General features: G+C 36.7%; 1 protein-coding gene across 1 annotated transcript; it reads left to right on the top strand.

Moving 5' to 3' along the window:
• On the top strand, window positions 1-26,550 carry cop1 (COP1 E3 ubiquitin ligase). Its single transcript, XM_030160997.1, is given in 22 exon segments — window positions 1-751; window positions 870-929; window positions 2,798-2,895; window positions 3,602-3,666; window positions 3,767-3,886; window positions 9,274-9,342; window positions 10,702-10,761; window positions 10,975-11,054; window positions 13,046-13,109; window positions 13,678-13,792; window positions 15,173-15,308; window positions 15,408-15,551; window positions 16,632-16,740; window positions 16,869-16,950; window positions 18,282-18,398; window positions 20,775-20,854; window positions 20,856-20,893; window positions 20,984-21,108; window positions 23,547-23,666; window positions 23,669-23,730; window positions 23,837-23,881; window positions 25,706-26,550. Coding segments are annotated over 22 exon segments (2,190 nt in total). The 5' UTR covers window positions 1-368; the 3' UTR covers window positions 25,724-26,550.
• The last annotated feature ends 1,311 nt before the right edge of the window (window positions 26,551-27,861 follow it).

Here is a 27,861-nt window from a genome sequence, read left to right as displayed (position 1 = left end):
CTGGCACCTGGGTAATCGAGGAAACTCAACAGAAATCGCTCTGTAGCTAATGGTAACTAGCCGGCTAATCTCTGGGGCAATCGTAGTTGTGGTTGTTTTCTCGTCCGTTCCAGTGCTCATGTCTGGGTCTTTCTGTCTTCTGTATCGCGGTGGTTTTCCATTTCTCCGTCGGGGTTAAAGCCGAGGCGGACACCGGTGGGGCAAGTTTGAAGACGCTGGATGTTTGGGGTGCTGTTGCTTTCTCTCAGTATGCTAGCACACAAGCAAGCTAGCTAGCCAACCTGCTAAAGTAGCCAAAAAGCAGAAAGTGTCCGGATGCTTTGAACAGCAACGCGGCGGATTTCGGGGAGCGTCTAGTCGGCCTTTGCATGATGTCAAGTAACCGGTCACAGCAGAGCGCCGGCGGGGCGAGTTCGGTGCCCAGCACAAGTAGCAGCAGCAGCAGCGGCGGCGGCGGTGGGGCAGGAGGCACCGGGAACACAAACCCCGGTGGTGGTGGTGGTGGCAGCAACGCCGTCACCACTAACGGTAGCAATTCTGGAAATGTTGTGCCCTCCCGGATCTTGGCAGCAAGTAGTGACAGCGGCTTGTCGGTGCCAAGTCTGGCCGCTGTACCGTCGTCCCGGGGCGGGTTTCCCTCCCTGAGCAGACCCTCTGCGTCCTCAGGCAGCAGGAAGAGGTCCCTCCACCAGGCTCCTCTGTACAACGGCCTCTTGAACTCATATGAAGATAAAAGCAACGATTTTGTCTGGTTAGTTTACTCCCCCAACAGACCCTGAGCTTCTTTGAAAAGTTTGTAAACAGTATTTTTGGGTTTTTTGTTTTGTTTTTTTGCACATGTATCTAACACTGTTGTGTCTACTTTCCAGTCCCATTTGTTTCGAAATGATAGAAGAGGCACACATGACAAAGTGTGGGCACAGTTTTTGGTAAGTGTTGACCTGTAGATCCATGGGATGTTTGGGATTCAACACAGGAGTAATAATAGTGGACAGTGGAATTACTAACAATTACAAACTATCACATATTCTCCCGCATGGTGAAAAAACAGCTACACAGTAAAATCGCCAGTGTTTATATAATACTTAAAGAGTTAATTTTGACACTACCTCAGTGAGCATATGGTCCCTATCTACAAAGTGTAAAATTTACTCTGAACATAGACTTACATTTCCAGAGTCAACTTTACTCTAGTAAGAGTTAGTATTTTACACTACACTACAGTAATTAGTGTCAATCAAGTTTTACACTATGTGAGAAGTAACACCCATAGTGTTATTCACATTCAGTACTGAAGAGTTAAGTGTTAAGAAATAACTTGTTCAGTGTTAAACCTACTTAACACTACATGTTGATAAATAAATTACTCCAAAGAGTGTTGATTTTTAACTGCCTCCCACCGGTGTTACATATGATGTACTATAGTCCCAGTGTCTGCAGGGGTGAAAAAAAAGATGCTATTATTTCTGTACCCAATTTATTACAAGTAAAAATGAAATATTGCAATTAAAAGTAAACATAAAATGTAAACATGTAAAATGAAAGCCGCCGACCCAATTTCATGTTATCCATTTGAAATTCGATATTTGAAAACGCGTACCTGACATTGACAACGACGACGTAACTTTATTCTTGCACACAGATTCTGCTTGGATGAAATAACAAAAGCAATAGTTTATTTACACAAACTTACAAACACAGTTTTTCAGTGCGAGGAAGATGGCGATGCCAGAGTCCAACTTCTCACACAGTTTGAGCACGGAGGTAGGTGGGTGGGGCTTTTCAGAGTCATTATTTTTTAACACTGAAAGGCATCTTGCTCTTATTGGTGTTGAATTAAATTTGAGCGAGTCAATTTATTTTAACACTGAATATATGGCACTGACTGTGTAAAACCTCTTTTAACTCCAATTATTTTCACCAACACTGGAAGTTATCTCGTTAAATTTTACTCTGTCCATTGTTGGAATGACTCAGAAAGAATTAAAATACTTTGACACCGCATTTTTTACACTGGCAAATTTACTGTGTACTCTCAAACCAAACCTGTAGCCAAAATGTAATGTAATGTAAACATGCTCAGAGTGTGTGTGTGACAAACTACAGTGGGATGAATAAGAGTGAACGGTTGGATGTGAATGAATATTTTATACAGATGAAGTTATAAATATGCATTTTTTACTGTTTTTTTTAATGTTTTAGTGTTCGTGTTTTAATGTTTTAGTTTTTATTAATGTCTGTATTTTTAATGATATACAGATGGAGTTATAGTTATGCATTTTTTACTGTTTTATAAGGTTTTAGTTTTTATTAATGTCTGTTTTTTTTTTTAATGATAACATCAGCCTGCCCAGGGACTACAGGTGGAAATTAGCACTAGTTCTAGAACCTGGCACACTACATCTCTCCTTTTTAAGGTTAATGTATAACGTGCTTTGTCCCTGTCTAAATAAATAAATAAAAGGAAAATGAAATGAATACCCATCAGGTCATGCAAAATAGCAATGCGAGTCATTAGTTAAAGATTTTACCCAACTTTTTTTGTAGCAAATGCTGAATGACATATGACACATACTAGGATGTTCCAGTAAGTTGAGTCAGTGTTTATGTTCTCTGGGTCAAATAGATAAGATGGTTAGTCTATCTTGGTGCATGTATAGATAGAATTGTTAAATAATTGCATAATCTACAGGTAAACCAAACGATAGGAAGGAAAATCGTGTCATAGCAGTTTGTAAATGCACAACTTAACCCCATCTCTTAAGTTGAACACATTTCTGTCTTTTCATTCCTGCAGTTTCAAGTGTATCCGTCAGAGTCTGGAGGACAGCAACAGATGTCCCAAATGTAACTATATCGTCGATAATGTGGATCAGCTATACCCAAATTTTCTTGGTAGGTTTTTCAACTTCAGATATTGGTTGTTTTTTTTTTTGTTTTTTTTTTGGTGATTTCAGTTTCACTTTAGATCAGGTTTAAATGCTCTCACACTATTTTGTTGCTTGTGTCAAAACAGGGATTGTCACATGATGCACATACAAGTACAGCTTTTGAAACAGTTCTCCAAACACCTGTGTTTTTCTGCAGAAATTCCACATGACTATTGTATATATTTCTCAACCAGTTTTCAATAACAAATGCCTTTAATTTCTGTGTTAATTGTTAGTGAGAAGATTGTTTCTTGTCATTACCCTTAAATGCACCGTATTTCTTTATTTTATTTCATTTTATTTTTGTCTCACAGTTAAACACAAGAAATCCCCGATGCTTTATGACAAATGCTGGCTTGTCAAAACTTTGCCACAATTTTTCTGCGGTTTTTTCCAAAGTTGTAGAACTAGTTTAGATGTAGCAGGTTATAAGAAAAAGTGAGTTGCATCAGATAAAAATGTATCAAATGCACATACTTGTTTTTTCAAGATTAGACAAAGTGATTTATAAGAAAAGAACGTTTATAATAACAGCACATAGTTACTGTATTCTAAGTTATACGTATGTTTAAACAGTTTGTAGGCCTTTTTACTTTAACTTTGCTTGTTTTTACAGCAGTATATGAAACCCCTAATCTATTCTTCTTTCCTTTTTCTTGTAACCCTTACAGTAAATGAACTGATCCTTAAACAGAAACAAAGGTCAGAGGAAAAGAGACTAAAACTAGATCACCCTGTAAGTACAACTGTATTTTCCTCATCTTTACATTTGTGATTTTGATCCTCATCTTATTGGAAAAGTGTGTTATTAACTAATTATGGACTCTGTCTTCCAGAACGGGTCCAGGTGGCAGGTCTTCCAGGATGTGCTGAGTCCTGACCAGGAGAACCTGGACCTGGCAAATGTCAATCTGATGCTGGAACTCCTGGTTCAGAAGAAAAAGCAGCTAGAGGCGGTAAGTTAGGCGGAGTTGAAGGTAGAGCCTGGGACACGTGATCAGCAGAAATATATCATGCCAATTCCAGCTTGTGTAACTTTAGGACTTTTTCTTTTCTCATTTATATATCATTTGTTTCAGTGTTTGTCATTTATCAGCAGTGTATTTAGAAGTTGTGATGGGTTAGTTGATAATGACAAATCTTCAGTTGTTATTATTGGTGAAAAACATGCTGTTGAATCATGCTGCACAGTAGGGGTGTCAAACTCACTTGAGTTCAGGGGCCACATACAGTTAAAATATGATCTCAAGTATACCAGACCAGCAAAATAATAATATAATAGCCTATAAATAATGCCAACTCCAAAGTTTGGCCTATCTTTTAGTTGTGAAAAAAGTAAAATTACATTATGAGAATGTTTATATTGACAAAGTGTCCTTTTAAAAAGTGTAGATAGCATGACCAACCTGAAATTTCTTAAGAAAAATAAGTACGATTTTAACAATATTCTGTCTCAATTTATCATTTACATATGTGCATTATAACTTACAGATCACAGTGGATCTACAAATACACAAAACATTTATTTACAGAATATTGTTAAAATTGTGCTAGTTCTCTTAAGACATTTCAGGTTGTTCATATTTGTTCAGATTATTCACATATTTTTTGAAAGGATAGTTTGTAGAGGGTCAAAACATGGTATTGCAAAATCTCTTTGACGGGACATTTTGGAGACAATTTGACAGATTAGTGTTGCGAAATGGCCCACCTTTTTACTTTTAAATTCAATTTTGCTTTAGTTGGACCATAAGGGATTATCCAAAACAAGGAGCTACTTTATACTGAAATAAATGTTGAAATAGCAATCAATTAAAGTTCACTCTCTGACAGGACATTACTGTGTTTTGACCTTAAATCTAAACATTTTCATGTAATTTAACTTTTTTACACTCAAACAAAAAGAAAAAATTAGAGTTGTCATTATTCATAGGTTATTATGATAGTATTTTACTGACCAACCCACTAAAGATCGAATCAGTCTGGATGTGACCCTGGGACGACGACCCATGACTGTTAACATCTTCACTGTAACTTTTTTGTATTCCATAAATTCATCCCACGGGCTGGATTGGACTCTGTGGTGGGCTGGTTTTGGCCTGCGGGCCGTATATTTGACACCCCTAGTATACAGGTTTCCTGGATAATAACCTGACGCTGACCTTTTCCTTGTTTTTAGTCTGTTCATGCAGTAGAAATAGAAGTCACAGGAAAAGAGAAGTAGGGCCAACGATGTATCCTGTTGATTTTCAGTACGTTCTGTCACATCAGCACAGTCTTTAGTCCCTAAACAGTTACACAACTTACAGAGCAGCAGCACTAGATACATGATAATTAAGATGACTCAGTCAAATATCTTAATTCATTTCTGTCACACTCTTGAGGGGTACATTAGTTTAGACCAGGGATGTTAAACATGCGGCCCGGGGGCCAAAACCGGCCTGCCAAAAGGTCCAATCTGGCCCACGGGATGAATTTGCAAGTGCAAAAATGACACGGAAGATATTAACAATCAAGGCTGTCAACCTCATTTTAGCTCAGGTTCCACATACAGACCAATATGATCTAAGGTAAAATATTATTATAATAACCGATAAACGGTGACAACTCCATTTTTCTTGGTTTAACTGGACTAGTTTTGCCCTTTGAAACAAAACTAGTCCAGTTGAACCTCAAAGAACTACCAAGAACAATGACCTGGGCAAATGAGAAGTTGATTGAGAAATTGTTGTTATTTTAGTTCCAAACTCCATATTTTTACCAATACTATACCTGTTACTACGTTAGTGTAACATTATGTTATGCACATGTATAAATGATAAGTTGAGGCATAATAGTGTTAAAACTGCACTTATTTTCTTTACAAATTTCAGTTTTTTTTTTAATTATTCACATCTTTTGTTAAAGGATAGTTTGTAAATGTGAATATTTTCATAATTTAATGTTTATTATTGCACTAAAACAAAGAGAAAAAGGTGTCATTATTTATAGGTTATGATGCTATGTTACTTCACTGGTCTGGCCCACTTTAGATCCACTTGGGCTGAATGCTGCTCCTGGAAGAAATGAGTTTGACACCCCTGGTTTAGACCCTCTGTAACTACCGTACTCTCCCACAGACCAGATAGAACCCTGTAGAAATCTATAGCCCTCAGGTCGTTTCTATAAATCAGGCTGATGTGTAATGTGATAAATGAGACTCGGGTAGCTCACCTCTGAGCCGTTTTTAGACATCAGACACCTGTACGCTGTGATTCACTGCAACAGGATTAGACCTGCAACTCGTACAGTGAAGCCTGTCGGTCAAGAACTGAGGAAACAACAGCCATCATATCATATCATCCATTGGTGTAATTTGGACATTAGTCATCGACCACTATCAGTATTAACTGCTGATTTTATCTCTAGATCAAAGGATCCTCTGTGTACTTGGAAGTCCTCATATCATAAACCGGCGGGCTAACTGGTAGTCTAATGCAGGGGTGTCAAACATACGGCCGTGGGCCAAAACCGGCCCACCAAAGGGTCCAATTCTGTCCTTGGGATGAATTTGTGAAATGCAAAAAATGACAGTGAAGTTATTAACAATCGATAGTGTCAAAATCATTTTAGAAGATATTAATGCTTATAAACTATATGGACAAAAATACTGGGACACATTACGTTTGCAGCTGCAAGACTTGAGATAAAAACATCAATATTTTCTTCTAGTTTAATGGGAGATTTTTCTTCCTCAGTGAGATGTGAAGAAAGTAGCTGGTTAGTTGCTGTAGAAAATTATTATTTACAATCAGAACATGAGAAATATTTTAGAAATTTAGAGATGGAACATTTAAAATCATAGTCATGAATAAAAAAAAAAAATCATTTTGAGAGAAATTAAGTGAAAACCATTTCTGAGGTATTTTGGAAACAAAGACGATTAAAAAAAATAACAAAACTAACCAATGCAATGATATTTACTTCAATATAAAACTATTTTAGGACATTTTTCATGATTGTTTTGTATCATAGACCCGTTAGAAAAAAACACCTGAATTCAGCGTGTTCACATTCTTTTTTTTATTTTTATTTGTAAAGTTTATTTGATAGGGACAATGCAAATGCCTGTTACAAACAAGCTGTAGTAACTGATGATTCACATAAAGAGATTATAGCTATTGCTAGTTTCCATCTTCAGACCCTAGTCAGGCTTTTAGTAAAAAAAGAAAGAAAGAGAGAAAAGTAAAGAAAAGGAGGACATTTAAGGTTAAATAAAATGACATACTACAATCACAAATGTAAAAAAAGGAAAAAAAGGATAGATAGATAGATAGATAGATAGATAGATAGATAGATAGATAGATAGATAGATAGATAGATAGATAGATAGATAGATAGATAGATAGATAGATAGATAGATAGATCTGTGTTGTCATTGCACAATCAGGAGATTAAAAAGACAATAAACAGAAAATTAAAAAGTGTAAAATGTAAAAATAATAAAAAACGAATAAAAAAACAGACTTTGCAAAACCAAACTGAACTAAACTCATCTTGGACTGATAACGCTGAAGGGCATTCATGACTGATTATCTGTTTACTGAATTATTGTTTTACGAACTCTCAAAGTCACGTCTCGTTCCTGGCATATTGACGTATTTGTGAAATCAGTATGTGAGTGATCATTTTTCCAGGGTTTTGTTTTCAGCGTTACCAGAGCATCCCATAATTCTCCTGCCGTTTGTATCAGCTCACCGCATCAACAAAAGCCGAAACATTTTGACAACTCGTCCGTAAACCCCTGACGGCACATCTCGTTACTGGAATAATGACGTGTTTCTGAGATCAATCTGCGAACGATCATTTTTCCAGGATGGCGTTGTCGGTGTTAGAGGAGTACAGATAATTCTGCCGCCGTCCGTATCAGTTAAGACCGTATAAAGCAAAAGCAGAACCAGAGCATCAGTCAAAAAAGTCTGACCGGAGTTCCTGCCCGCCGTTCATTTTGTTATGCTCGGTATTCAAAGCATGAGAAACCTCCAGCCACAATTGTCAGCAGTCATCTCCTAACACCCATAAGCCCTTGAGTGTGGGATTGTTTCCTGCTGGTTGTCCTCAATAACATATTTGACGCTGATAATCTGTGCCTCGAGAGCCGAGATGGGTGTTTTCAGGTGCTTCGGTTCTACTGCTTAAATCTGTTCAACTAAATGAACTCTCAGCTACTAAATTACCCTTTATGGACTACCATGATAACAGGCCGCCTAGATGTCTTTATGGGGGTTTTTTTTGCAATAAATGCTAGAAAACGTCTTTTTTTTTGCCAATTCTTTTGCACTTTTTTTCAGGAAGAACTTAACTTTCAATATCTGCCCATTAATTATATGTAATAAATGCTTAAAACGGTGTGTTATAGCAAAAAAAACAAACAAACAATCAAAAAAACCTCCATTTTTGAAATCGCATTTATTAAGAAAACAACTTTAAATGTGCAGAACGAAACTTTATGAGATAATAGAAATAAACTTTCCTCTATTTTATATGTGCCCAGTCAGTTTTGTTTTTCTAGATCATTCAGTGTCCATATTCCAGCTTCTTATTATTAATTATTTGTAGTCATTTTTAGTCTGTTTGATAGTCTCTGTTCCCTTTCTGGCTAATTGTAGACAAAGCCTCTCATTTCACTGACAAAAACATCCATCATCTGCTTCTTTTACAGACAGTGCATCTCTTTCTACCCTGGCTTGCTCTCTGCCTATAGATTTACACATATATTTAAATATTCATACATTTAGATAATACTTACAGCTAAAATACAACTATCAATGAACTATACAAACTGGAAAATACAGATAAAAACAGTGGAAAAAACAGCTAAACTCCACAAAAACACGGCAAAACCCACTAGTAGAAAACTCCAAAACAGCACTATCACTATTACGTACAATTATTTACAAAAATTCACCACAAAAACACAGCTAAATCCTTGCTAAAGCATTGCTAAAAGTAATAAGTGTCTCATTGACCACACCTGCTCTGGTCTATTACGCTCTGCTCCGCCCACTTCCACCCCTCCCCCACAGGTAACGCTGACCTGTGCTGTAATGTGTTATATACAAATAAAAACAGAATCTATGCCTTCAGATGCTGTTTGAATTTTCTCAGTGGTTCAGGAGTTAGGGTAATTTGAATGACAGTAAATGCAAAATGTGGCGCTGTAGACAACCGTCTAAAAAGGGAGATTTTGTTCACGTTAATGACTAAATGAAGTGAATTTCTCTCTGTACGTCTATAAAGTTAATCTGTTTCTGGTTTGTTTGTTTTTTTTTTTTTGTTATTGTTGTTGTTGTGGTTGCTTCAGGAATCCCAAGCAGCTCAGAGACAGATCCTCATGGAGTTCCTTAAAGAAGCGAGGAGAAACAAGAGAGAGGTACTGTTATGTCTGTTTGTATGGTACACTGCTCGACAAAACAGGTCATTTAGAGAAGACATGAGACATAAATAAAAGCATGTATGCATTTTAGACATAGACTGGATAGTGCTTTACATGATAGATAGATAGATAGATAGATAGATAGATAGATAGATAGATAGATAGATAGATAGATAGATTCCCTCTTAAATTCTCTCTCTCAGAAGTAAGTCATGTCTTGCTTTAAATATTAGTTGTGCTGTTTTACATAAATATACAGGGTTGGTACGGGTGCTTGAAATCCTTGAAAATGCTTGAATTTCAATATTGTGTTTTCAAGGTCTGGAAAGTGCTTGAATTTTAGTTTAGGTGCTTGAAAGTGCTTGCAATTCTAACTGTGATGGGATTTACTTATTTATTTTTAATGTTAACTCTGCCAGGTTAGATAAGCCAAAGCTACTTACAGAGAGGTGGTACATTTACAAAAAAAAAAAACCTTTTTGTAAAAAAAGAAAATAACGAGGTGTTTTCAGGTCGACTCCAGGTACATTTTTATCTTAATCTTTGTCTCAGTGCGAGTTTTTCCGAAGAACACCAAATGTCTTCCCTTTTTTTTGGATAAAACTTTGTGTTCTTGTTTTTTTTTTTTTTTTTTTCTATTATGAAGCATAGTTTTAGATGTTTATAGCATTATGCTATGTACATCATTGCGATAAAAAGTGAAAAAAAAAGAAAAAATCATCAGTTTATGTATTCCTGTAGATATTAGGGATGCAAATTATCAATTAATTCATTAATCATTAGTTGGTTGACTTTATCGATTGATTAACTGATAAGCGGCGATTTTCCTCAGAGCCTGAATTTCTCTTTCGATAGGGTCTGTAAGAATAAAAGCTAAATATTGTTAATATACTTCATGGAAAAAGCATGTCGTATTCCTTAATGATTGATTTATTGTACCATTGGATACGGAACAGTAACTGACATTTATGGAGTAGAACAAAATAAATTCAACAGAGAAATTCAATAAAATAAATGGATGTGAAGAGGGGCAGTTTAGAAGAAATGTGCATTTCTGACTTCACTGACATGATGGAGCGAGATTTCAGCGGAGGTGCCCCCCCCCGCTATTTTCCCATGGCCACCGGGGTGACCGCGGGATTTATATAAAACAAATTAATAATTTAATCAAGCAGATTCTTATAGACAATTAATTGATAGTCGATTAATTGCTTACATTCCTAGTAGATATGTATTTTACCCCAGCAATAAGGTGCTGTGCTAGAAAAATGTGAAAATGACCCTTGAAAGTGCTTGAATTTGACATTAAAAATTGTGTTCGAACCCTGAATATGTTTTCTGTGTTTCTGTGAACAGCAACTGGAGCAACTGCAGAAAGAGCTCAACTTTCTGGAAGAGGACATAAAGCGTGTGGAGGTAAAGCCCCACAGAGCCCCCCCCCCCCCCCCCCCCCCTGTCTTTGTCTAAAGGTGTTTTCACAAACCCTCGTTCATGTTCCATTGTCAGTGTGAAGGTCAAGGAGCAGTACACATGTTTATGGAATCATTTTATACAGTCAAACATGCGGCATCTGGAGCCACTCGTCATCACCGAAAAGGCCAAACCTCTCATTTGTGTGTAATTTTGCAGGAAATGAGCGGGTTGTACTCTCCGATGATGGAGGCGGAGTGTACGGTGCCTAACGTGGAGGCTCCCTCACCAGCGCCCAGGTACAGCCGGCCTCTGCTCACACAGATTATAGAGTTTTACATCCACCATTCAGCACTGTGTAACCGATCACATTCCGCTGATTTGTCTGCAGAAATAGAACCTCTTTCACACGGAAGTCCATTCTTCACTGCATACCTTATCTGTATGTACTATGTTATACACTATATGGACAAAAGTATGTGGACACGTTGAATTCAGGGGTTTCTTTTCAAACAAAACAATAATGACAAATATAATATAGTTTTATTTTGGGATAAATTGCATTGGTTAGTTTTGTTTAACTCTTTAAGTGCCAGACAGTTAAGGGGCTAATAAGCCTTAAAAGTGCCACAGATTTTGGCCGTTTTTCAGTATTTTGCGTCGTTTTTATAATATTTGAAGAATCCTTCAGGAAACCGCTCGGTAACATCCGACCGATTGCTGATTAGATTCAAAACGCACCGGACGCAGCCGATTCATTATTAATCGTAATTTGCATAATTTATAATAATAATAATAATAATAATAATAATCTTTATTTATATAGCACTTTTCATACATTAAAAACTGTAGCACAAAGTGCTTTACATATCAGTTTAAAAATCAGTACCGCCCCCCACCCACACCCACCCACTCACCCGCACGCACACACTCACCCGCACGCACACACACACACACACACACACACATATACATGCAAACCCACAAGCTCACACATACTTAAGAAGACTGACTGAGCACGGGTAGACCAGAACAAAAATGTACAAGTAAAAGTAAAACATCAATTTAGGAGGCGCTGTCTCTGGGAGCCATCCGCACCAGGATGCAGCCGCCGACCCCGGCGACCAGGCACCAGCAACACAGCCCCGCATCCCAACTAGTGGGAGAGGGCCAACTGGGACCCCCACCCACCAGAAAGGAGCGGACCCCAGTGAGAGAAGGCGCCGCCACAGCCCCCGGAGTCCACAGCCGCCCCCCGGCATGGAGGACTCCCTCTGATGAAACACCGGAGAATAAGAAACATTAAAAAGATATAAAAATATTATTTGGTCGCGTGACCTCAAATTCCCGTCTGCTTGGTCTCAAAAGGGGGACACAGAAAGAACGTCATCGAAATGTGAGAAAGAAATGGAGGTGGATGGTTTGTTTGTACACAAATATGGCGTGTTCTCCAAAGCCGATCTGATCGGCCCGTGGCACTTTACAGGTTGTTTTCGTAAAGCCGATTTAATCGGCCCATGGCACTGAAAGTGTTAAATTGTTATCTTTGTTTCCAAAATGCCTCAGAGATGACTTTTACTTAATTTCTCTCAGCATTGATTTTTTTTTTTTTTTTTTTTTTTAAATTCATGACAATGAATTTAAATGTTCTACCTCTAAATTTCTAAAATAATTTTCACGCTCTGATCAAAAATAATAATTTTCTACCACAACTAACCACAGACTTTCTTCACATCTGACTTAGGAAGAAAAATCTCACATTTAACTTTAAGGAAATATTGATGTTTATAAACTACATGGACAAAAATAATGGGACACATTATGTCTACAGCTGTAAAATGTCCTGTTCATGAAGATTTCAGATAAAAACATCAATATTTCCTTAAAGTTTAATGGGAGATGTGATGAAACTAGATGGTTAGTTGTGGTAGAAAATTATTATTTACAGTCAGAGCATGAAAAATATTTTAGAAATTTAGAGGTAGAACATTTAAAGTCATAGTCATGGATGAAAAAACAAAAACAAAAACTAGATCAGTGTTGAGAGAAATAAAGTAAAATCCATCTCTGAGGCATTTTGGAAGCAAAGATAATTTAAACCAAACTCACCAATGCAATGATATTTATCCCAATATAAAACTATATTTTGACATTTGTCATTATTGTTTTGTATCCCAGACCCCTGTTAGCGAAGAAACACCTGAATTCAACGTGTCCCAATACTTTTGTCCATATAGCATCGTTGAAGCACAAGAATTGACTTTGTGATGGTTTTGTCTCTGTTGAATAGCTGTAGTAGTATTATCGAGCCTCCAGACTACAGCCAGCCCCCAGGGTTTGGTGGGACGTCCCAGGTGAGTCACAAACACACACTCACACTTTGGTTTATGGCCGTTTCGTACACACATCTGCTATTGTCAGCATCTCAGTGGATTTTATTTGTTTAAAAAGTCAGTCTACGTCGCTTCACATCAGAGCTCAGTAATTTTTTTACGTAAAGACGCAAATATAATGGTTTTGTCCTGTTTTCAGCCTCTTATTACCCCATAACATAAATGTAAATGTAATATTTACCCACACATATCTACTGTCAACATCATAGTATTATTTAATTATTGCTTTATTGCTTAAATGACATTATTCCTTATTACAGTTGTGGTAATAAGCTATATTGAATGTTTAATTTCGGACATATAAAAAGCTCAATACAACCACCAACAAAAGCAAATGAACAACATAAGACAACCAAAAAAGAAATGTATACAAATACACAAAACAAATACTTAATACAATATTAGTTTATTATTTTTAACTTGTAATCTGAAATGCTATCTGTGGAGTGTTGCGTTTCATGTTATTAATAATATGTGGATGCAAAATGTATAGACATGATTTGACTTTGGGGTGTTAATCGTTTCACAGGGAAAAAGGCAAACCTGGTACAACAGCACGTTGGCATCGAGGAGGAAGAGGCTGACGGCACATTTCGAAGATCTGGAGCAGTGCTACTTCTCAAATAAAATGTCACGCATCACAGGTAGCAATCACTCTACTTGGTTGTACAAAAAAAAACAAAAAAAAAAACAAAAAACAATACAGTAGATTACCAGAGGAATCAGACCTTGTACAACATGATTTGGATTTTTTGGTTTTACACTTAAACCAGGGGCATCAAACTCATTTTCTTCTCAGGTGGGTCAAACCAGTAAAATAATGATAATATATTAACCTGTAAATAATGACAACTCTGAATTTTTGTCATTGTTTTAGTGCAAAAATAACATTAAATTATGAAGATATTTAAACTAACTGTCCAAACAAAAAAGATGCAAATAACCTGAAAAAACTGAAATTTCTGACGCAAAATAAGTGCAATTTTAACAATGTCACGCCTCAACTTATTATTTATACATGTGCATTACAGATCAGATCTACAAAGGCACAAAACATTTAGTAACAGGCAGAATATTGATAAAATTACACTTAATTTTCTTCAAATATTTCAGGTTGTTCGTATTTGTTCAGGTTATTCACAGTTTTTTTTTTTGTTCAAGGATAGTTTGTTGATTTGAATATTTTCATAATTTAATGTTTTTGTTTTTTTTTGCACTAAAATGAAGAAAAAAAAATGGAGTTGTCATTATTTATAGGTTATTATGCTATTACTTTACTGTAGCTCATATTGGTCTGTATGTTGAACCTGAACTAAAACAAGTTTGACGCCCCTGTTTTAGTGCAAATAACATTAAATTATGAAAATATTTAAATTTACAAGCTATCCAAACAAAAAAGATGTGAATAACCTGAAAAAACTGGCATTTCTTAAGAAAAAGAAGTGCAATTTTAATAACATTATGCTTCAACTTATCATTTATACATGTATATTACAGATCAGATCTACAAAGGCACAAAACATTTAGTAACAGGCAGAATGTTGTTAAAATAGCACTTAATTTTCTTCAGATATTTCAGGTTATTCGTATTTGTTCAGATTATTCACATTAGAGGATAGTTTGTAGATGTAAATATTTTCATAATTTAATGTTTTTTGCACTAAAACAAAGAGAAAAAATTGGAGTTATCATTATTTATAGGCATGATATAAGAGAATTTTCACATTAAACCAAGAAGAAAATTTGGAGTCGTTATTTATAGGTTATTATGTTATTATTTTACTTGAGATCATATTGGTCTGTATGTGGAACCTGAACTAAAACAACTTCATCACCCTCTACTGTTAATATCTTCAGTGTAATTTTTTCACTTTGCAAATTCATCAGTGGTCCAGATTCAAACCCTGGGCCGGCCGTTTTGGGCTGGCGGGCCGCATGTTTGACACCCGTACTCTTTTCCTACATACATATACTCGCTCATAGTAAGTTCAAGTACATAGTAACAGTATCGGTGTTGTGTTCAGACGAAGGCAGGAACCTGAACCAGCTGGACGACTTCATGGAATGTCTGTCCAAGTTCACCCGCTACAACTCTGTGCGACCCCTGGCCACCCTGTCCTACGCCAGCGACCTCTATAACGGCTCCAGCATCGTCTCCAGGTATCAGAGCACAACATGCAGACCTTTATTTACCAGATCGGTGCGAGATGTTTAATATTTAATAAAGCCTCTAAATGACTGCACCCACCTCTGTTTCAGTATCGAGTTTGACCGTGACTGTGACTACTTCGCCATCGCCGGTGTGACCAAGAAGATAAAGGTGTTTGAGTACGGCACTGTGATCCAGGATGCAGTGGACATCCACTATCCCGTCAACGAAATGACCTGCAATTCTAAAATCAGGTAGGAAATAAAAAGCATTTGATCCCCAGATGAGCCTGTTTTCCATTGTATATGGAGTATGTGGACAAAAGTATGTGGACAGGTGTTGTTTTTCTAACGGGTCTGGGATACAAGACAATAATGACAAATGTCAGACTATAGTTTTATATTGGGATAAATATCATTGAATTGGTGCCTCAGATATGGTTTTTACATAATTTCCTTCGTGTTTTTTTTTTTTTTTTTTATTATTATCGACTATGATTTTAATTGATGCTTATAAACTATATGGACAAAAATATCATCATACATCATGTCAGGTATTAAAATTGCGCAGTGCGTTCTGTTTTTTCTCAACATTTTTTTTGTCTTGTTTTTTTAATCCATGACTATGATTTCAAAAGTTCTACCACTAAATTTCTAAAATATTTTTCACACTCTGATCATGAATAATAATTTTCTACCACAACTAACCATCTACTTTCTTCACATCTGACTTAGAAAGAAAAATATCACATTAAACTTTTAAGGAAATATTGATGTTTAGAAAATATATGGACAAAAATATTGGGACACATTATGTCTACAGCTGTAAGATGTCCTGTTCATGATGATTTGAGATAAAAGCAGTAATATTTCCTTAAAGTTTAATGGGAGATTTTTTCTTCCTCAGTGAGATGTGAAGAAAGTAGATGGTTAGTTGTGGTAAAAAAAAATATTATTTACAGTTAGAGCAAGAAAAATATTTTAGAAATGTAGTGGTAGAACATTTTAAAATCATAGTCCTGGATAAAACACAAAAACTAAATCAATGTTGAGATAAATTAAGTAAAAACAATCTCTGAGGTATTTTGAAAGCAAAGATATTCCTATATGTAAGCAATGATATTTATCACAATTTAAAACTATATTATAGCATTTTTCATTATTGCTTTGTATCCCAGACCCCTGTTAGAAAAGAAACATCTGAATTCAAGGTGTCCACATATATATAGCATATTTTCATTGTACATTTGCTAATAATACAAGCAAAAATATTAGAAAGAAGTAGAACTCCCAGTTTTAAGAAACACTGTTGAACCCTGACTCCTTCCCCTGTAGCTGTATCAGCTGGAGCAGTTATCACAAGAACCTTCTGGCCAGCAGTGACTACGAAGGTACCGTCATCCTGTGGGATGGATTCACCGGCCAGAGGTCCAAAGTCTACCAGGTGGGAACACTGGTCCTGGACTGATGCACAGTTTACATATTAATGAACGTCATCATCACTGAAGACGTTCATGTTATGATTATTTAAGAAGAGATACTTATCACTGTCTGTATCTGTGTCATTTCCAGGAACATGAAAAAAGGTGTTGGAGTGTTGACTTCAATCTGATGGACCCCAAGCTGTTAGCCTCTGGTTCAGACGATGCTAAAGGTAAATAATAGAAAAAGAACAAGCAATTTGTATTAGTGGTGAATATTATGATTCTCAACTGGAAATATGGACTTTGAATGGAGTAGAGTAGAGTAGAGTAGAGTAGAGTAGAGTAGAATTGTCTTTATTGCCATTGTGTGAACAATGAAGTCGGGCATTTTGCTTATGGCTCTGTTAAAAAGCTACTGCCTCAGCATTTCAATAATATTTTTTCCTTTAACACTGAAATCCACAAGTATTCAACTCATAGTAGCCGTCTTATTAGAGTACCCTTTGCTTGTACCAGTCAGACTCAGTTCAGTGTTCTTTACAGAGGACCCAAAAGATGGATAAATCTGCCAACTCTTCCTCAAATTCGGTATAAAAAAGCAGTGAAAACTCTGCTCTGGAGTGATTGTAATTTTCCACACAGGATACGTTTCTAAGCTTGGTATATCATGGAGTTTTATTTGTTGAAAATGTACTTTTGTGCAGCTTGCAAATATTTTTCTATATTTTTAATTTCATTCCTTTTCATTTCATTTATTTGGATCTCTTTTAGCTTTGGCTTAGGCCACTGCTATTCTTCCTGGAGTCCACACCCAACACAATTGTCTTAACACTGCAGTACACAAATGACCAAAAACACCCACACACAAAACAGCACAAACAACAACTAAAAACAATTCATCACAATTACAAAACAAAAATAACATATATTTTATACAAGACCTACTTCAATTAACAGTACCTCCCAGAAAGTAGTTTTTAGCATACCTATGGTAAATGGTCTGATATATTTCACAGTCATATATCAATGTAATGCCAATCAGCTAAACATTAGCAGACACTGAGCATTGTTTTGCAAATAAATACTCTTTCAGTAATTCTTTAAATCTGTATTTGTTATTTTCCTGAATGATTCGTCCTGGCAGAGCATTCCGTATCACCATGGCTCTATACATCACAGTACATTTCAATTTAAGTAGAGTAAATCTACTTTCTGTAGCCTTGTGTTATATACATGTTCAGCAGAACTGAAGGACAGACGTTTATGTCATACCCTTGGCAGTTTAGTCATTGATATTTTCCTAATAAAAACAAGTATTGAGGCAATAAATCTGCTCTTTAGTTTTTAACCAAACAAGACAGTCATGCATTTTATCAACATTTGTTCTATATGGACAACGAAGTAAACGTCGTGCTGCCTTATTCTGAACCATTTGCAATTTCTTTATATATGCAGTGGTGGCACAAGACTTCTGCTTCCATCAGTAAATCTAAGGCAGGACCAGATGATTGACAGGGTTACAGAGTCCAACTTTGTTCTCTGGTCAATTTGTGTCTTTCAGTCAAGTTATGGTCAACTAATCTGGACAACTCTGTGGCCAGTATCGAGGCCAAGGCCAACGTCTGCTGTGTGAAGTTCAGTCCAACCTCCAGGTATCATCTGGCCTTTGGCTGTGCAGGTGAGTTTCAGACCCGTCCCGGTCTGTCTGTTTGGAATTCACAATGTTTTATGGACGTAATATCCATCTGTGCCAATATCTGTTAGTCTAACTACCATAAAAACATTAACCCTTTTAAGACGGTTGTGTGTCCGGCATCACATTTTGCATTCACCGTCATCAAGTTACTGTAACTCCTGAACCGTTTGCGCTAGAAAATTCAAGGAGTATCTGAAAGCTGAGAATCTGAGCTTTTGATTGGTCTATAACACATTATGGTAGAGGCCTGCATTGGTTGGGGGGGGGGGGGGGGCAGGCGGGTTGAAGTGGGCCGAGCAGAGAGTAACAGGTGCAGCCAATGAGAAGTTTTTGTGGTGAATTCTTGTAAATAATTGTATAGAATAGCTTTGTTTTGTTTTTTTCCAAAAGTTGTTTCCAAAAGATCCATAAATTTTGAGTTGCTTTTAATTTAATTTTAATATGACTATTTTGTAATTTGGAGTGTTTTACTAGTGTGTTTTACCGTGTTTTTGTGGAGCTTTGCCTTTTTTTTGTTGTTGTTTTTGTCTGTATTTTCCAGTGTGTATAGGTCATTGATAGTTGTATTTTAGCTGTAAATAGTATATAACTGTATGTATATTTATATATGTATGTAAATCTATAGGCAGAGTTAGCCAGGGCAGAAACAGATGTACTGTCTGTAAAAGAAGCAGATGACGAATGTTTCTCAGTGAAATGAGGGGCTCTGTCTACATTTGGGCAGAAAGTGAACAGAAACTATCACACAGGCTAAAAATGACTAGAAAGAACTGAGAATAATAAGAAGAACATGGACACAGAATGATCTAGACAAACTAAAATGTTTGAGCACATGTAAAATAGTTGAAATTGTATATCTAGAATCTCAGTATTTTGTTATGAACATTTACAGTTGTGTTTCATAATAAATATGCAAAAAAAGCAAGTCAGTTTTTATTTTTTGCTCAAACACACAGTTTTAAGCATTTATTACGCATAATAATGAGAATTAATGGACAGTACAAAAGAATTGGCGAAAAATACATTTTCTGACACTTTTATCTTAATTTAAAATATAAATAAACCCAGGCGGCCTGTTATAATGGTAGTCCTTAAAAGGTTAAGAAAACTAAAATAAGAGCATTATTTCCTGCTCCACATTCACTGTCGTGCACACATTAGAAAAACATCCTGTATTAAGTCACGGTTGGACGGTGCCATCACTGTTTCTCTTCAAATCATGTCCAAAGAAATGTGTTTTTGTTCTAATTGTAAAGTGATGTGTGTTATTGTTGCGCTCTAAAGGGTGCACTCATGTTTCACCACCTCTTATTGCTGCGGTGAGCTGCATTTTGCAGGTTTAGTCTCATAGACTGCTAAATTACTCCTGTGGTTGCACTGACTCGGCCGGTCAGGGCAAAGTTCTGAACATTTCAGTTGTTGCTCTCTCACGGGAGAAATAAGAATTAGAAATATTCAGTTGTTCACAAAAACAACATTAGATGATGAGTCCAAGACTGAAAGGCTGTGGTGAAGTCTTCTGTCTTTTTTACCCCATCGCCTGCGGTTCTGTCTACCAGGCCTGGAAAAAGAAGGTCATGAAGGGTTATGACCTTTGAGATGTTGGTTTACAGACCTGAGAACTGTTTGACTTCTGAATACCACCCAGTGCACGATCTCATGTCTCATCTGAAACACAAAAATACAACCAGCAAAAAGTCTGGACGCACTTTCTAATTCCAAAATAATTATTCTGTTTCTCACATAGAAAATAAAAATACATAAACAAAGCTAGGTATGTTTTAGATAATGCAAAGTTTTATGTCTTTATTGTTGGTCTTTACAGTGAAAAAATATGATTAAATAATGTTTAAAAAAATTATGGAATTAACCATGTTGACTTTTGCCATGTTTATTTTTTTTGGAAATGGCATGAATAAAAGCTTTACTGAAAAGAAAAAAAATTAGAAAAAACAAAATCTTTTTAGTTTTACCGGTGTGTAGTGCCTATTAGAATAGAATAGAAGAGAATAGAAGAGAATAGAGGTCAAGTTTATTTCTATTGTGCATTTAAAATAACGCTAAGTACCCAAAGTGCTGTACAAAGTTGTAGATAAAAATACAAGCCATTCTAAAACTAGTTAGAAAAAGGATTAATTTAAGATATACTAAAATTGATTACAGATACAGAGTAGTAGGATAAATAGCATAGAATAGAATAGAACGTCTTTATTATCATTGTAACAAGTACAACAAAATTATAAACATCATCCAATCTGTGCATCAAATAAAAATACAAATAAAAGCAGCTAAAATAAAGTGTCCTTCATGTTCCATCAAAACCCATCTTTTCATAACCTCTTTTTCTTTTTGTTTCAGACCACTGTGTTCACTACTACGACCTACGCAACACTAAGCAGCCCATCATGGTGTTCAAAGGCCACAGGAAGGCTGTGTCCCTACGCCAAGTTTGTCAATGGAGAGGAAATCGTGTCAGCGTAAGTCACTTTTACCTCTCTACTCTTGTAGGTTCGGAAACAGTTTCTTGTGTTTTTGTGCATTATGTGTTTCTACCCTCTGCGTTGCAGATCGACAGACAGTCAGCTGAAACTGTGGAACGTCAACAAAACCCACTGCCTTCGCTCCTTTAAGGGTCACATCAATGAGAAGAACTTTGTAGGTCTGGCTTCCAACGGAGACTATGTTGCTTGTGGTAAGTGAACATCGAATGGAACAGTGAATGAAATCATACTGATAAGAGTCTGTGTTGCAGCAGATGACGCATACAGACAGTTATGAATCAGCCAGGAAAGAAATTAGAGAATACAAGGTACACTATATGGACAAAAGTATGTGGACACTTTGAATTCAGGTGTTTCTTTTCGAACAGGGGCCTGGGATACAAAACAATAATGACAAATGTCACAATATAATATAAAATTATATGATATGATATAAATTAATTGATTGTGATGCAGTCGCTGCATCGGTCGGTTGTGGTAAGAAGGAGCTGAGCCGAGAGGCGAAGCTCTCGATTTACCGGTCAGTCTACGTTCCTACCCTCACCTATGGTCATGAGCTTTGGGTCATGACCGAAAGGACAAGATCCCGGATACAAGCAGTCGAAACGAGTTTCCTCCGCAGGGTGGCTGGGCGCACCCTTAGGGATAGGGTGAGGAGCTCAGTCACCAGGGAGGAGCTCGGAGTAGAGCCGCTGCTCCTCCACATCGAGAGGGGCCAGCTGAGGTGGCTCGGGCATCTGTTTCGGATGCCTCCTGGACGCCTCCCTGGGGAGGTGTTCTGGCATGTCCCGCCGGGAGGAGACCTCGGGGAAGACCCAGGACACAGAGAGGACTATGTCTCTCGGCTGGCCTGGGAACGCCTCGGGGTCCCCCTGGAAGAGCTGGAGGAGGAGTCTGGGGAGAGGGAAGTCTGGGCATCCCTGCTTAGACTGTTACCCCCGCGACCCGGCCCCAGATGAGCGGTGGATAATGGATGGATGGATGATATAAATGTGATGTTAATAAACTACAGGGGTTGGACAAAATAATGGAAACACCTTAAAAAATCAACAAAATATAATTTAATATGGTGTAGGTCCGCCTTTTGCGGCAGTTACAGCCTCAATTCTCCGAGGTATTGATTCATACAACTTGTGAATTGTTTCCAAAGGAATTTTAAGCCATTCTTCAGTTAGAATACCCTCCAACTCTTTTAGAGACGATGGCGGTGGAAATCGACGTCTTACTTGAATCTCTAAAACTGACCATAAATGCTCAATAATGTTGAGGTCTGGGGACTGTGCCGGCCATACGAGATGCTCAACTTCATTAGAATGTTCCTCATGCCATTCTTTAACAATTCTAGCTGAATGGATTGGGGCATTATCATCTTGAGGTGAAGGTGTTTCCATTATTTTGTCCAACCCCTGTATATGGACAAAGCAAGTTGCACTTTTTCCCACCCCTTTTCAGGCATGTAAATGAAACTATACTGCAAAAATCTAAATCTTACCAAGCGTATTTTTCTCATTTCAAGTCAAAATATCTCATCACACTTAAAATAAGACAGAATCACCTGAAGAGGAGCTCTTCAGTGAGATGTAAGAACTTTATTTTTAGACAATAGATCTGGAAATCTTATTTCAAGAAATTTTCCCAAGATAATTTTCACTTGTTCCATTGGCAGATTTTTTTGCTTAATTAAAGATTTTTTTTTGCTTAATTCAAGCAAACCAATCTGCCAATGGAACAAGTGAAAATTATCTTGGTAAGATTTCTTTAAATAAGATTTTCCTGATCTGCTGTCTAAAAATAAGTTCCTATATCTCACTGAAAAGTTACTCTTTAGGTGATTCTGTCTTATTTTAAGTGTGATGAGATATTTTGACTAGAAATGAGAAAAATACACTTGTAAGATTTTGATTTTGCAGTGTATTGTGCTGTTCTTCTGTCTAAGATGTCTTGATTGTTGATTTTTGTATTATTACTTATGTTTTACTTGACACATATATGTTAAATTTCATTGCATGTTCGGAACAAATCACTAAATCAAAATCAAATCAAAAATCAATACTGGGACCCATCATGTCTACAGCTGTAAGATGCCGTGTTGATGCTGATTTGAGATATAAACATCAATATTTACTTTAAGTTTAATGGGAGATTTTTTGGTCCTGGTAGATGGTTAGTTGTAGTAGAAAATTATTATTTACAATCAGAGCACAAAATTGCTTTAGAAATTTAGAGGAAGAACATTTAAAATCATAGTCGTGAATAACAAAAAAAGACAAAATCAGTATTGACAGAAATAAAGAAAAAATTGTCTCTTTTTTGGAAGCAAAGATAACAATTTAAACCAAACTAACCAATGCAATGATATGCATCCCAATAAAAACTATATTATGACATTTGTTATTATTTTTTTGTTAGAAAAGAAACACCTGAATTTAACGTGTCCACATACTTTTGTACATATAATGTGCAGTTTATTATAATTCACACCATATGCTTTATAAACATGCCCTGTATCCTCCATATTACCTAGACCTGCTACTCTCCATACACACTTAAAGAAACTACTTGTAACTGTGCAAATATGAAAGTCAATGTTGTGTGTTTGTGGTGTGTGTGTGTGTGTTGTGTGCACAAGGCAGTGAGAACAACTCCCTCTACTTATACTACAAAGGACTTTCAAAGACACTGTTAACGTTCAAGTTTGACACAGTGAAGAGCGTTCTGGACAAGGACAAAAAGGAAGACGACACCAACGAGTTGTCAGCGCTGTCTGCTGGAGGGCGCTGCCAGATGGATGTGAGTTCATTTTGCATTTTAATGTTTCCAGCCAACGCACGTTACACCGTGTAGAAACGCTTGAATCCGTGTAGTTCAGAGTGTCCGTTTCAATCCTTTGTCTTTTACTGAAAATTCTTTGTGTTTCAGGAGTCCAACGTACTGATTGCTGCAAACAGTCAAGGAACAATCAAGGTGTGTGCTCTGAAAATATGTGTGTAAACAGGTTTTCATGCTTTTCAATGTGTTTTCAAGGAAGACATTTGCATGGGTCGGACTATAACAACCTCAGAACCTGGTCAGAAGTATTACTTATCACACCTACACCACACACCTCTGCAAGCACACTATATGGACGAAAGTATTGGGACACGTTGAATTTTTAGATGTTTCTTTTCTAACGGGTCTGGGATAGAAAACAATGACTAATGACAGAATATAGTTTTATTCGGATAAATATTGCATTGGTTAATTTTGTTTAAATTGTTTTCTTTGCTTCCAAATGCCTCAGAGATGGTTTTTACTTAGTTTCTCTCAACACTGATATTTTTTTTTAAATCCATGACTATGATTTTAAATGTCTTCCTCTAAATTTTGACTGTAAATAATAATTTTGTACCACAATTAACCATCTACTTTCATCACATCTCACTGAGGAAGAAAAATCTCCCATTAAACTTGAAGGAAAAATTGCTGTTTATACTTGTAGTTCTTCTCGGTTCAACTGGACTAGTGTAGGACAGTTGAACCGAGAAGAACGATGACCTGGGCAAATGAGAACCTACACAGACATTGATGTTTATATCTCAAAGCCATGATGTGTCCCAATATTTTTGTCCATATAGTTTATAAACATCAGTATTTCTTAAAGTTTAATGGGAAATGTTTTCTTCTAGATGATGTTAGTTGTGGTAGAAAATGGTTTTTATTTACTTATAAAGAGGTTTTTTATATGAAGATAATTTTGTGTCTTTATTATGCAAGCAAAGGGAAAAAAGGCAGACAAAAAATACAGTTTTGAAACAAAAAAATCAAGATTTGAAAACTAAAATGGTTCCAACATTTTTAAGCTCAACAAAATTAATTATATTCTTTTCTTTCATTTCAAATCTGAAATTTCTGCTTGAAGGCGAAAATGTTTTGTCATTTTAAGAGTTTTGTTTGCAAATCCAAAGGTTTTGCACCTCTAAATCTTTTGCGTATCAACAAGTTTTGCTCAGCAAGTTCAAGTGGTGCTTACTTCTGTGTCAAAATTGTTTGCGAGTAGAAAAGTTTTGCTTGCAAGTTCAACTGAACATGATGGGCAGGCTCTACACAAGCAGAAGGGGTGGATTTCTGTTGGTAGCTTGACAGTGTAATGCCGCGTTTCCACTACATGGAACCAGCTCGGCTCGGCTCGACTCGGTATTCCTGGAGAGCGTTTCCATTACAAGATACTACCGACTTTAGAGTACCTGGTCGTCATAGTGATGCAGCACGTTACTTCTTTACGTCTGTTCAGAGAGTTGTTGATAAACTCGCTCGTTGCGTGTTGTCTCGTCTGAATTTTTACGTCGGCCACCAAAGACTGAATCTCCTCGACCGACCATGGTGTAGTTTTGGGCTGTTATCATGTGGATTAATGTACCGCTGTATTTACTGTCCACTTCTGCACCTGTTTTTTGTAAAACAGCAGGCCACAGAGAAAACTGTCTGACCAGTCAGTGGTCTGCAGTGTTTACACGTCACGTTTTAGTATCTGGTCCCCAGTCCTGGAACCTCGGCGGAGGTGATACCAAAAAAGTAGTACCGGGTACCAGATTCCAGGTCCTTTTTCGTAATGGAAACACAAAAAACACCGAGCCGAGTCAAGTCGAGCCGATACCATGTAGTGGAAACGGGGCATAACTGTTGCCTGGTACTCTGGGGGGGCGGGGGCAGGCATGGATGCACATCAAACTGAACTAAAGCTGTTAAAATGTCAAATTAAGTTCATTGTGTGTACTTTTTCTCACAGCTCTGTCTTTTCTCTCTCCACAGGTTCTCGAGCTCGTCTGAAGGCCCGTCGTATCCTGGGTGTGTTCTGAACGACCTGCAGCCTCTGGTCGTTTTTGGTAGAGGACGGTTCTGACGCAGGGAGAACCCAGGAACCTGCTGAGCTTCGATGCAAAAGGAAAACTGGCAGAGCTGAAAAGGATTTATATTTAACAGGCTCCGAAATCCAGACCGCAAAGACTTTCGGACAGCGGATTAGAAGAGGATGTGCCGTCATCCGACGGCAAAACAGAATAAAAAATGAAAAATCCAGGACCTAGCTCGGGCACAAAATGGAACAAGAGACTTTTGAAAGCATTTTTGTTTCTTAGAAGTAAAGGTTATATCAGCTACAGTAGAACACCTCTGTATGGTTTTAGGTCAAATCAAAATGTGTACCTTTTTTAATTCAGCCGTTGATCTTAAGGGTACATCAGCCAAACGCTACCAGTGTGATGCATTTGTCCCTTTTAACGGCCAAAGCACAAGACAAAATGACAAATGCAAAAATTTATGTCTTCACGTGAAGCTTTTAAACCCCATCTTTGTCTGTCCACTCTATCCCCCCTCCCCTTTTATGTGTAACTTTTGTGTGTGTTCCTTTTTCAGACTGGGAGAAACAGTTTTAATAATATGACTTGAATTCATTCTGTCGGGTATGTATTTTCAGTTCACTGTCTGGAGTAAGTGTTGTAGAAAATGAATTTGTGTGAAACCAACGAAACTATGGAGATCTGATAAAGTCCCGGTTTTCAGCTGATATTGTTACTGTGGGGAAAAAAACAGAGAGACACGTTTGGCTGTGATCACACAGCATTGACTTGGATCTTTCATAACTTTTCTGTCGCTTGTTTAACAAAGACAACCTTGGAAAAATCATTATTCAGTATTCAGTAGCTGTTCATATTCATGTAATGTACACAGCAAGAACCATAAATCTGACCTTAGCTGCACTGTAATTTAACCAAACTGCTCATTGCATCGACACGTGGAGAGGAATTGGTAGAAACCGCCAAGACCTGCCTATTTTATGATACCTGAATGAAAGAGGTGTTTGTATTTGTATTACCGAATAAATTATTTGGAAAGCTAAACTGTCAGATTCGGTGGTATTTTTGCCACGTCCATGTTTATGCAGTGTCTTGAGAGGACTTTATGTGTTTGCTCTAAGTTTTTATATACATATATATAAATATATATATATATATAGATAATATTATATATGAATAATGAAATCATTCAACAGCCTTTATGATCAATTAAAGTGTTTTTTTTTTAACCTTGTGAGACCCAGCAATGCATTTTTGACCTCTGTAGGGGGCAAAAGTTCCACAGTTGTACTTAAAAAAATGCTGTCCATTGCAAAGGACATTTCATAAATAAATGAAGACAAATAATCTTTTCAAAAATGTATCTGAAAAAAGCTGTTACATTATGCAGTTTCCAATCAAGACAACTGTTGAATGTAAAAAAAAAGCCAAAACTTTCACTCTCCTGGGTTTCAGGATGTTACAATATTACAAAGTCTCACCAGCAGGGGTCAGTCTAGTACCAGAACAAACTAAAGATCAAAACCATCAACAGTATGTATCCTCAGACTGTAGCACTTGCTGCATAAAGTATAATTTAGGTCATTGTTTCCACACATCTGTATTATGGAATCATCAAGTGCTCTACTTCAAACTAAAACTCATAGACGCTTATTTTAACAGTTGGTCAACAAAACAAAATGTCTTATAATCTTCATGTGTTGCATCAGCTGTATGTTTACATTATAGCTCTGTTAGCTCTGTTTGTAGACAGAAAGAACTGCAGGTAAAACACGGTACAGATTATGTTATCAATAGCTGCATTAAAGATCTGTTCGTACTTCACTATGGCAGTGTTTTTCAACCTTGGGGTGGACCCCATATGGGGTCACGTGAAATTCAAAATGGGGGTTTGCCTGAAATTTCTAGTATTCATAAAGATTAACAAAAATAATAATAAAAAAAAAAAAAAAAATATATATATATATATATATATATATATATATATATATAGAGAGAGAGAGAGGAGAGAGAGATAGATTATAGATAGATAGATAGATAGATAGATAGATAGATATAGATATACACACACATATATATGATATAATATTATATATATATATATATATAATA

The sequence above is a fragment of the Sphaeramia orbicularis genome, chromosome 17 (assembly GCF_902148855.1).
Source record: "Sphaeramia orbicularis chromosome 17, fSphaOr1.1, whole genome shotgun sequence".
Taxonomy (NCBI): Eukaryota; Metazoa; Chordata; class Actinopteri; order Kurtiformes; family Apogonidae; genus Sphaeramia; species Sphaeramia orbicularis.
This window is presented reverse-complemented; position numbering and strand designations above follow the sequence as displayed.